Consider the following 12286-nt stretch of genomic DNA (forward strand, 5'->3'; position numbering starts at 1 on the left):
GGACCAGTCTGGCTTCAAACTGTTGGCAACCCTCCTGCCAAAGCCTGTTTAGGGCTAGGATTACTCATGAGTACTACTGTACCAACTTACTAGCAGGTTTTTCTATGTTGTTATGTTTCTAAGGTATAGTAATACTATTTTAACAAGTATTTTTTTACCTGGTGGTAACCCCCCAAGTCTTTGCTGGATCATTTCTAAATGATGAATATATTCTGTCAAGGAATGTTCTGGATCTTGAGAAGCAGCCAGGGATCTTTCTAACCTTGAATTTGGTGAGGAAGTTGATCTGCAAACAAAGAACCATAGCAAGGAGAAAAGAAAGGGAGAAAAAAAAACAAAACAAAAACATTAAATTAACAGGTGGTGTTACATCAAAAGCACATAGAGGGCCTGGGATCAGCTGGCCAGATGTGGGACGGGTCTCCACTAGGGCTAGTCTCTTCATCTCCATTATATACCACAAAGAAAACATGTTGAGCTTCCATCCAGAGGGCCTTCCGAGTGGTGAGTTGATTCGGGCCACGGCAGGGGCCCGGCGAGGGGGAGCTAGGACTTTCCCCGACCCCATAGACTCCCAGGTCAGCCTGCCCTGCTGGCTCCACCCTGCTAGCTTCCTGCCAGCCATCCCAGCTTCCATCCAGAGGGCCTTCCCGAGTGATCCTGCATCTGACGAAGGACGGCGATACAGTCGGTGACCCATATTGCAGCACCGGACTGAGCCCCCCGAGGTCCAAATGAGGAGCAGAAGGAGGAAGAACGTGAAAAACGAAATCAGTACTGCGAGGGATGCTATCACCCACTGATACAAGGGAACGGATCTGATGAGAGTTTACCAAGGCCAGTTGGACTGGGACTGAAAGAGGACGTGATCTAACCAGACTCTCCGAATTTGGCCGGATTCTCTGACTGTGGCTGACCCGAAGTCTTTCTGAAAAGCCATTGACTATGACACTGGGACCTGTTTCCTCTACATATAATGGATTTTGGGGATCCAGTCTGTTTGGACACTCACCTTCCTGGACCTGGAGGGAGGGGGAAGGAACTGGAACTTCCCACAGGGCAGGAAACCCTGACTGCCCTGGGGGACGAAGAGGGAGGAGGAGGGGGAGTAGGGGGAGTGGGAGGGTGTTGGGAGGGGGGGTGGAAATGGAAACTTTTATAATTTAATAAAATTTACTAAAAAAAAAAAAAAAGAAAACATGTTTTTATTTGGGGAAAAAAAAAAATCAACTTTTACGGTACAGTACAGTGGTATACTCCTGTAATCCCAGGATATGGGAGACAAAAGTAAGAGGGCGGAACTCTGTGAGTTCAGGGCTAGTCTGGGCTATACAGTAAGCTCCAGAGCAGTTAGAGTTACATAGTATAAGACTCTGTCTCAAAATAAAACAAACACAGAAAACGAAATGAAACAACTTCTATATCACACTTTGCAGTCAGAATGAGTGGCAACAATTACAACAATTATGCATTATTTCATTCACCAAATTTTGAGATTATACCTTTTATCCCAATTGGATTCTGTCTCAGCATCCTTCACCAGGTGACCAAGATGGTCTACCTATTGGCCTACACTTCCCTGAGCAAAACCTAACCTTGTCTAATTCCCATCCTGATCATCCTTCCTCCTAGGCCCCAGTGTCCCCAGGGACACTGTGTCCCTTTCCATGAGACAAGTTTCCAAACCTGTTCAGAGTGGAGAGTGTGCCTCACTTAGCGAACACAGGGAATCTGAGCCCTTCCTGAACAGAACAAGACCCCCAGGCTCTTGGAGGCTCTTGGAAGCTCTCTGATGCATCCGCTGCCTTGCTCTGAGCCAGAACAAAGACAGAAGGTGCAAGCCACATTTCTCTAGGCAGCTAAACAGGTTCTGGATCTCATTGACATGATTTCTAGGGAACCCTGGAGCATCCCAACTGACCTTTCCTCCTTGCCCAGCAAGAATGCTGCCGAGGATCGGGGGCTGTGCCTAGAGTCCTTGATATGGCCTGAGGAAACTTCTCTGGTTGGCAGGGATGTTCTTGTTTCTGATGGAGAATGCTGTCTCCGGGACATTCGATGTCCTTCCCAAGAATGATCAAACAAAAAATCATTAGAAAAAGAAATACACATTCTAGGGGGACCCATCTACCAAAAATCTAAGCTTATACAAACAACTTTTACAATTACATGGATACGCTAGCTCTGATTGCCAGCACTGCATGGGCAGCCCATGGCAGGGGGGAAGAAGAGGCAAGCATGCCGGCTGGCCTGAATTGAAGGCACTGTCAAGATGGCAGCTAGTGGTGGCTTAGTGGCCCAGAGGGCCTAGGCCCTCTATGTTCTCTAAGTAGGAAGGACATTCACATCTGCCACCCCTAGAGACTACACAAAGACCCAGCAAAGTACTGTCACCGGCCCCTTGAGAGTCCACGAAGCCACTGTTACACTACCTATGAGTGAGCTCCAGAGATAGCTAAAACAACCACGAGGGCTCACACAGACAAGCACGGCCGTGTAAAGCAGAATTCTGGGTGACTCTGGAGAGCAGCAAGGGCGAGTCTGTTCGACTCTCCAGAATCGCGCTCAGCTCGCCTTCCTGACCGATCCGGTCCGCCAGTGCCCTCCCTACTCAAGGGTAGCTGCACCGATGGTTTCCTGGCTTTCGTCCTGTGCTTTACGACACCCACAAACCAAACGCTCAAGGAAATGCCACAGCAGCAGGAAAGGCAGTGGCACCTGAGGCCCACCTTGGCGGCTTCTGTAATGGATCAGCACTCCTTTCCGATCCACTTCTTGCCATTTCTTAACCAAAAATCGCAACCTATACAGAAAGGTGACAAAATACATTTAAAGCAAGAGAAAACGGGAATGAGGAAACAGTGATGCACCTGATGTGACCAAACCACCAGAGCTTGCCCTCCCTGCCCACAGGAGAGACGGACTCCACACCAAGTCAGCTGAGAGCTAGCTGTACTTTCTTATCATGTAGGAACTGTGTGCTATGATTACCATTAATGAATAAAGAAACTGCCTTGGCCTGTTCATAGGGCAGAACTTAGGTAGGCGGGGAGAACTGAACTGAATGCTGGGAGAAAGAGGGCAGAGTCAGAGGGATACCATGGAGCCACCAAGAATCAGACATGCTGAATCTTTGTGGGTAAGCCACCACCATGTGGTGACATACAAATAAATAGAAATGGGTTAAATTAATCTAAGAGTTAGCCAGTAAGAAGATAGAGCTAATGGGCCAAGCAATGTTTTAATTAATACAATTTTTGTGTGATTATTTCAGTTCTGGGTGGCCAGGATGAACAAGTGGCCTCCTCCTACAAGGAACTTTCCATGCTACGTCACCATCTAAAGAAGTCCCCCGGTTGCCGGGCAGTGGTGGCACACCTTTAATCCCAGCGCTCAAGAGGCAGAGGCAGGCAGATCTGTGAGTTCAAGGTCAGCCTGGTCCCTGGTCTATAGAGCAAGTTCCAGGACAACAGAGAAATTTTGTCTTGAAAAACAAACAAACAACAACAAAAAAGTCCCCTGGCACCTCACGGTTGACAACAAGCTGGTTCTGGCCACACCCACCACAGCTTACCTGCAGCCTATCACACAAAATTCCAGCCTGTATGAGTCACCAGAAACTGGCAAAACACAGTGCTTCTGCCTGGCTGGGTCATCAACAGGACAGCACCAGGAGTCAAGGCACAGGCAGGGCGACAGGACAAGGCTGCTTCCCGCTCCTTTCAGCATGGTTCTCCTAATGGCACAACTGTAACTTTCCTCTTTGTGGTGTGGCAAACCATAGATTATTCCAAAAGAGACCACCAGGCCCTGGAAACTTTTCTCAGGCATTCTAACACTGGGTGTCATATATAGCTCAGGCTAGGCTAGAACTTTCAATCCCTGTCTCTGCCTCCTGAGTGCTGGGATGACTGACAGGCCTATGGCACCAAACCCAGGCACCGCATGAATTCGCTTATTTATTTGTATGTATATTTTGCCTGCATCTATGTATGTGCACCAAATGCATGCCTAACGCCATGGAGGTCAGGAGAAAGCATGGGATCCACAGGAGCTAGGGTGACAAATGGTTGTGAATGACCATGGGGGTTCTGAGAGCCGTCTCTCCAGCCCCTACAGCATGACTTCTTCAGACATTGATCTTGAAAGAGAAAAACACTGTAGTTTCAAGGAATACAGCCACCACAGAAGCGAGCAGGTGTGCACTGCTAGCTGGCTTGGAGGCAGGGCATTCACCTTAATACTGCGATGACAACCCTCACGGCAGTGCGGAACTTTGTAAAAGGACGTGATGTCGTCATTTTCTTATCTGCTTTGGAGGGAAACACCCCTAAATGGGCGATCATGGAAAGCGTTTCCTGTTCCGAGTCCTGGAATCCACCAATCAGCAGCAGGAGGTATTTCTTTTGATAAATCAGAGCTTTTCTGAAGCTCTCTGCCCTTAGATAGTGCAGGTACAGTTTTTCCATCTAAGAGAAGACAGAGTGAAAGTCAGAGAAAACAAAGACACAGTCCTGACAGACAAATCCCAGGCACAGCTGTAACTTCCTCTTCAAGAGCCCCCGCCTATCAGATAAAATCTAGAAAAAAGAACACCTTCTCCACAACACTCTCCAGTGAGCCCCCATGAAGACTGGATTTCCACTCAAGTACAATCTAAAGTGGCTATGTGTGTGTGGGTGTGTGTGGGGGTGTGTGTGTGAGGGATATCATGAGGGGGTCCACAGATGATACGGGTGATGGGGAAAACCATGTAAAACTATAGAGCTTGGATCCAAACACTGAGAAGCACTCTTCCCTTGGGAGCAAATCATAGGAAAACTTTTCTTAGCCAATAGAAAGTCTCCTGACGACAAGAGCATTACATATTTATTCAGCCATGAACGGCAAAACATGGTATCTGCCCACAAGCACACCAAGTTTTAGATCCAGTTTGAGCTAGCTTCCTTTCCCACAGTGATCTGAGAATGAGGGCAATGGGTCTCCTATGAAGTATTTCTGATCTGTGTGTCAACAGACATACCAAGCAAACAAGAACCTTGTAGTCAAGACCCTTTTCCGGCAGTTAACTAGCCCTGGTTTAAGACACGTTGACACTCCGAACCCAACCCTGCATGGCTCACCTTGGTATTGCAGGAACTTGCTTCCACACTTGCAGTGGGTGTGTGCCACTCTGGATCTGATTGTCGTGGAGAACCCTGCAAAACCGTCCCGTCTTGCTTCCATGAAGACTTGCTTTGCCTCTGTAAAAAACAAACAAACAAACAAATAAACACACAGCTGGCAATATAGAGCTTTGCTTTTCGATGGGAGAGGGTTGCAGGGGTTTGCCTACAGGTGTAGGTCACAAGCAAACCTTAGGTGTTGGTCCTGAGGAGCTATCAGCTGTTTTTTAAAGGACAGGGTCTCTCAATGGGGCCTGGGGTCTACAAAGTAGGCTAGGCTAGGTGGCCAGTTAGCCCCAGAGACCCACCAGTGTCCGCTCCCCCAGCACAGGGATTACAGGCACATGAGCCACCATAACCTGTCTTTTGTTTGTTGGTTTTGAGACACGGTCTCACTATGCAGCTTTTGCTAGCCCGGAACATGATATGCAGACCCGACTGGTCTCAAAACTGCCTGCCTCTGCCTACTGAGCGTTGGGAAGAGAGGTGTGTGTCACCATGCAGCAGCTCACAACAGGCTGGGGACAAAGCTCAGGATCTCACATCTGCATAGCAAGCACTTCACTAACTGAGCCACCTCCCCAGCCAATACCAAGGTGTTCTTAAGAAAGAATACCCTACTGGCATAAGAACAGACAGGAGGATCAATGGAACCAAATAGAAGACCCGGATATCAATCTACACATCTTCAAACACCTGATCTTTGATAAAGAAGCAAAAAATATCAAATGGAAAAAAGAAAGCATATTTAACAAATGGTGCTGGCATAACTGGATATCAACATGTAGAAGAATGAAAATAGACCCATATCTATCACCATGCACAAAACTCAAATCCAAATGGATCAAAGACCTCAAGATAAAGCCAGCCACACTGAACCTTATAGAAGAGAAAGTGGGAAGTACACTTGAACGCATTGGCATAGGGAACCACTTCCTAAATATAACCCCAGCAGCACAGACACTGAGAGAAACAATTAATTAATGGGACTTCCTGAAACTGAAAAGCTTCTGCAAAGCAAAGGACACGGTCAACAAGACAAAACGACAGCCTACAGAATGGGAAAAGATCTTCACTAACCCCACATCAGACAGAGGTCTAATCTCCAAAATATACAAAGAACTCAAGAAAATGGACACCAAAAGATCACATAATCCAATAAAAAAAAAATGGAATACAGACCTAAACAGAGAACTCTCAACAGAGGAATCTAAAATGGCTGAAAGACACTTAAGGAAATGTTCATGATCCTTAGTCATCAGAGAAATGCATATCAAAACAACTCTGAGATTCCATCTTACACCTGTAAGAACTGCCAAGATCAAAAACACTAATGACAACTTATACTGGAGAGGTTGTGGGGAAAAGGGAACGCTCCTGCATTGCTGGTGGGAATGCAAGCTGGTACAACCCCTTTGGATGTCAGTGTGGCAATTTCTCAGAAAATTAGGAAACAACCTTCCTCAAGACCCAGTAATACCACTTTTGGGTATATATCCAAAGGATGCTCAATCGTGCCACAAGGACATGTGCTCAACTATGTTCACAGCAGCTTTGTTTGTCATAGCCAGAACCTGGAAACAACCTAAATGCCCCTCGATTGAAGAATGGATAAGGAAAATGTGGTACATTTATACAAGTACTATGAAGTACTACACAGTAGAAAAAAAAATAACGACAGTTTTAATTTTCAGGAATAGGGATGGAATTAGAAAACATTATTTTGAGTGAGGTAACCCAGACCCAGAAAAACAATTATCACATGTACTCACTCATAGATGTTTTTTAAACATAAAGCAAAGAAAGCCAGCCTACAAACCACAATCCCAGAGAACTTATACAACAATGTGGACACTAAGAGAGACTTACATAGATCTAATCTACATGGGAAGTAGAAAGTATAAAAAGACAAGATCTCCTGAGTAAATTGGGAGCATGGGGACATTGAAGGAAGATTAAAGGGGAAAGGGGAGAAGCAGGGAGGGGAGCAGAGAAAAATGTAGAGCTCAAAAAGTATCAATAAAATAAAAAAAAATAAATAAGAGAGTTTGAAGAGATGGCTCAGTAGTTAAGAATGTGCTTGCTGCTTTTCCAGACGACTAGAATTCAATTCCCACACACGTTTTGAACGGCTCATAACTGTAACTTCAGTTCCAGGGGATGAAATACGCTCTCAGGCACTGTCCCGCATGGGGGGGGGGGGGAGGAAGGAAGGACGGACGGACGGACGAACACCCTGAGAAAGGCAAGCTAGAGAATGACAGAGGAGACGGCAGCAGCTGGTAATCTGAAGGAAAGGGTCACACTCCAACACCTCATTTTTGCCACAGCCAAGGACTGCTGTGGGGTGGCCTATCACAGAGGAGAGAGCAGGGCTGGGAAAATGCCTCTCCAAGGCCAGGATCCGGTGATCACACACCAAGTGTTGTCCCTTGCCACACTGCGCATCATTTTCTGTAGTGCTCCAGCCATGTTATAAAGCTAGCACTTCCGGGTAATTATCATTCATTTACTGAAATATCATTGCACAAAAGATACATGTTAATAAGAACAAGCCAGAGATATCTGCAAAATACCTACTAATTCAAAGCTTTAAATCTTAACGAGTCTTAATAGTTCCTCATTTGGGCTAAGAGATGGCTTAGAGGGTAAGAGCACTGACTATTTTTCAGAGGTTCTGAGTTCAATTCCCAGCAACCACATGGTGACTCAAAACCATTTGTAATACGATCTGGTGCCCACTTCTGGCCTGCAGGGATACATGCAGGTAGATGCTGCATACATAATAAATAAATCTTAAAAAAATAATTCCGCATTCTAGAAATGCCGATGGCTAACCAACATAGTCACATAGTTCTGTTCTAGTGCCATCAAACCACACTGAAGGAAAGCCCAGCTGAGGGCAACAATGTGAGAAGTTTTATTTGTTTGGTTCCTTTCTATCAATAGTTAGCCCAACAAGGGCCTCCCTTTCCACTCTGCATACCGATTAGCCAAGTGTGTCAGACTGTGAAGATGAACTCACCAATGGGGTGAGACACAGTTAACACCTACATTAAGGATGAAAGACAGATACATTTTGGCTAAAGTGTTTACTAGCCCAGTTTGGATTCTGGCAAACATATCCTTTTTACAAAAAGAGAAACCACCTTGCCAAAATACTTTCACTTTGTTCCTTTGTGTGACATTGAGATTATTCATTTCTATAAACAGCGGTGGTGGGCGTGGACACCAGTACAGCTACTTTAGCATCAGCGTGGAGGGTTTGGTTTTTCTTTTTTTTTCTTGACAGGATTTCTCTGTGTATCCCTGGCTGTGTTAGGTCTCACTCTGTAGACTGGGATTAACGGCGTGCACTAGCACTACCTGACCAGTGTGGAGGTTTTTTAAAAAACTAAAAATACCAGTTGCCCCAGCTATACCACTCCTGGCGTTCGTATTCTACAGAATCCTGCACATCCACGTTCACTGCTGCTCGAGTCACAACAGCTGGCAAATGGCCAGGTGCCCATCAACTGATGAGCAGATAACGGGAGTGTGATACACATACACAATGAATTTTATTCGGCTTTAAAGAAGAGTGAAATTATGAAGTTTGCAGGGAAATAGACAGAACTGGAAGAAAGTGTGCTAAGTGAGGCAAAGGCAGCCCAGGCCAGAGAACAAGCGCAATATGTTCTGTCGTATGTGGATTCTAGCTCCAACTCTTTAGTTAATTGTTTAATACAGAGTACCTGTGGAAGTCAGGAAATCAGGAAGGAACTCGGGAAGTTGCCTTAAACAAGGAAGGCTATAGAATGTAGGTAAAAAGAACGGAAAGGAGGCATTACGGGAAGAAAGGAAAGGGGCACTGCGGGAAGAAAGGAAAAGGGCACTGCGGGAAGAAAGGAAAGGGGCACTGCGGGAAGAAAGGAAAGGGGCACTGCGGGAAGAAAGGAAAGGGGCACTGCGGGAAGAAAGGTTCAAGCTGGGAAGGAAGTGGAGTGAAGATAAGACAGGTGTGTGTGGGGGGGGGGTGTTAGAGAAGTTCAGGAGTAGCAACCAAAGGAAATATAAAGACGCCATACAGAAACTTGCTGTCATATAACCTGAATAAAAAATACAGAAGAGGGGGAATACTTAAAAAAAAAAAAACAAACAGCAAACTTTACTGCACATACATTTTAAAAAATTATGTTTTCATTATAAAAAAGTTAAGTAAATTACCAGCTAGAAAACCTTAAATAGAAAATAACTATAACTGCATCACTAGTAAAGAATCAAATAAAATCTAAGCTGACTAGGTTAAGCTTAGGTCTAACCTGGTCAGTCTAAGCTCCCTTTTTGGAGCATATACAAATACGACGCAGTAGTCAGGTCTACACAGGACACTGCATGTAGCCAGGTCTACATGTGCCTGAAGTAGAAAATTTGATGTTAAGATAGCAAGTGAAACAAAGTGCTGGGTAGATGACTCCAGCTGGGTAAAGAGCTGCCCATACAAACACGAGGACCTAAGACTGGATACACAGCCATGGGTAGAACAGCAGCACAGCAGGGCACATCTGTAATCTCAGTGTTGCGAAGGCAGAGGCAGAGTTTCTGGGGCTTGCTGGCCAGCCAGTCTAACTGAAACTGTGGGCTCCAGATTCAATTAGACTTTGTTCCAAAGGATAAGCTGGAGAGCAAATGAGATACTTAATGGTGACTTCTGGCCTCAACCTGAACTGGCAACACAGGCAGTGTGCTTATGTGTTTACACACACCCCAAAACACTGCACATGGGGCATGATGGCACATCATTGTATCCCCAGCACTTGGAATGTTGAGGCAGGATGATCAAAAGTTCAAGGTCAGCTGCAGTTATATAGTTATATAGTCTGAAGTCAGTTTGGGATACCTGGAATTCTGTCTCAACTCCCTGACTCCCTTCAAATAATTAATCAAAACAAAATGAACCCCATCAAGCTGGGTGTGGCAGAGTGTATCTGTGGGGAGCTGAGTCAGGAAGAATACTTAAGCCTAGGAGTTGGAGACAAGCCTGGGCAGCATAGCAAGATCTGGAATCCTGAGTCAGACTGTACACACTAGAAGGGGTGGAGCCCATAGGGTTGACCAGAAAAGTGGCACAGAGGCCCCAGGTCTAGGCAGAAGCCCAGATGTGACATAGCACTGTGATACAGAGACAGTGGGCAGGTACTATGCCAGGAAGAGACAAAGGTCCCTACATTGAGAAGGCAGCCCTTCTGCGTGTGGTGCTTCAGGGTCCTCTCAAGCCGGGAGACAGTCCTGCACAGCTCTGCTTTCTCTCGGGTTGCTACACTGACAGCCTTTGTAAGGGCGTCGTTCTCTCTCAGCAGTTCATTCATGAGCTGGACTTGGAGTTCCGCAGCCATCTTTTTCTTGAAAAAGAGCAAACAAATTGTAAGAATTTTGTGTTTTATTATTATTATTATTAACTGCTTCAGGGACTATAGTTTTAGGAAAGTTTGGAGTTTGATACCAGGCTTGTGGGGCTGGGCATATGGGATAGGAAATAGGCTACTAAATGACATTTCTTTTTCACCCTTTATAAAAGAGACCACACAAACTGGACTGCAGATATTCTGGTATATAAAGTGACCCGGGTTTGTTACTAACGTAACCCTGGTCTCACTAGTCTGAGTCCCATACCCAGGTGCTGAATAAAATAAGGAATTGTTGCTGTTCATGCTGAGAGGTCACACGTGTAATTCACATAGAGTAAGTCTGTGCACTTCACAATTGGGACCATGAGTCCTAATGGAGAAACTTTAGAACTTGCACATAGAGGAGAGGGACAGGACATACCATATCTCTCTATGACACTTGGTGGGTGGGTTGATGGGGTTTGAGGGTAATAGTAAGTGATAAAGCTTCTCTATTATCTGGTAACAGGCTATAATCCATAACCACCGCATTGGTCAGCAACAGGGTCAACATCGAGGACATCTAGGACCCGTAAGCAACCTCAAAGGCTACTCACAGGGAGCCTAGAGCAGAAGCAGACAGGACACAGGCTGGGCTGTGCGCAGGTTCTACCCTCCAGGCATCTGTCCTCAGCAGAAGGACCCACTTCTGTCCACAAAGTCTCTACCTCTCAGGGTGCTTCTGGGCCACAGACAGCGAGCATCCCAAATAGATAACCATACGGTATGTGCAAATGGCACAGCTGAGCCCCCAAGATGTTAAGATATAGAATACAGTACATAGTGCACCCACAAGGACACACGGGGCAAATGGTCACTCACTTGCCCACATAACAAGGGAGTAAGGAACGGCTGGCTAACAAACAGGCTACAAAGAAGCCATGGCATCCTCTACCAACTCCCGAAAGACACCATGTGCTAGCAGCTTGGTTTTAGCCACGGTAGAGACAGCGCAAACATGCACCATGGAGGAGCCCAACTGTACCTTGGAGGAGGTAGGCATGCTCAGTTCAGACTTCAGTTCCTCAAGAGTGTGCATTAAAGATGACACCGCCTTCTCATTTGATGATGTCCAATCTTTAATTGTCCTAAGAAATCAAGCAGGTGCTCAAAGGGTTTGTGTATACCCCAAATGATTACACTTTTGAGCTGTTCAGGAATTCTGTTAATGGCACAGAGGGAAAGTACTTGTGCATTTCCTCTGAGAAACCCAGGGATCCATCCAGATCTGCACTCCTGTGTGAGTCTGTCAGGCTGGTGGGTCACTTTACTCAAAATCTTTACCAGGGGTCTAGGACGCACTCTTCCGACCAGAGGGCCGGGGCGGAAGAGACTACACCAGCAAACAGACACATCTGTGAGATTCAGAACCCTTCAGACTTGAGCAGGCAGTAGCGGCCAACTGCCCACATCCCGCCGCCCCACTGGTTCCTGCTGGACAGAAAACTAATGACAGTTATTCCTGGCTAGTAAGATGCCGCAACACAGAAAGGAGCTTGCTGCCAAGCCTGGCCATCTGAGTCTGATCATCCACTTGGTGGACGAAGACAACAGACACCAACAAGCTGTCCTTTGACACCCATGTGCTCATCCACAAAAGTACACATGCACAAAATAAATAAATACAATAATAAAAAATTGAAGTGCTGTCTAAATGAAAGTGGCTGGGAATCATGCTGCTCAGAGAAATGAATC

General features: G+C 45.9%; 1 protein-coding gene across 14 annotated transcripts in view; it reads right to left on the reverse strand.

Moving 5' to 3' along the window:
* Positions 1–12286, reverse strand: part of Pcnt (pericentrin) — an 86066-nt gene that overhangs the window by 1598 nt on the left and 72182 nt on the right. For all 14 annotated transcript variants that reach the window (XM_087898250.1, XM_087898256.1, XM_087898253.1 and 11 more), the window contains 7 exons: positions 11577–11679; positions 10373–10546; positions 5124–5243; positions 4237–4469; positions 2730–2803; positions 1922–2063; positions 159–286 (listed from right to left, as the gene is read on the reverse strand). In XM_087898250.1, the coding sequence (XP_087754376.1) occupies positions 159–286; positions 1922–2063; positions 2730–2803; positions 4237–4469; positions 5124–5243; positions 10373–10546; positions 11577–11679 (974 nt within the window). The remainder of the gene's footprint in view (positions 1–158; positions 287–1921; positions 2064–2729; positions 2804–4236; positions 4470–5123; positions 5244–10372; positions 10547–11576; positions 11680–12286) is intronic.

Source organism: Myodes glareolus, chromosome 18 (genome assembly GCF_982192425.1).
Source record: "Myodes glareolus chromosome 18, mMyoGla1.1, whole genome shotgun sequence".
Classification (NCBI taxonomy): Eukaryota; Metazoa; Chordata; class Mammalia; order Rodentia; family Cricetidae; genus Myodes; species Myodes glareolus.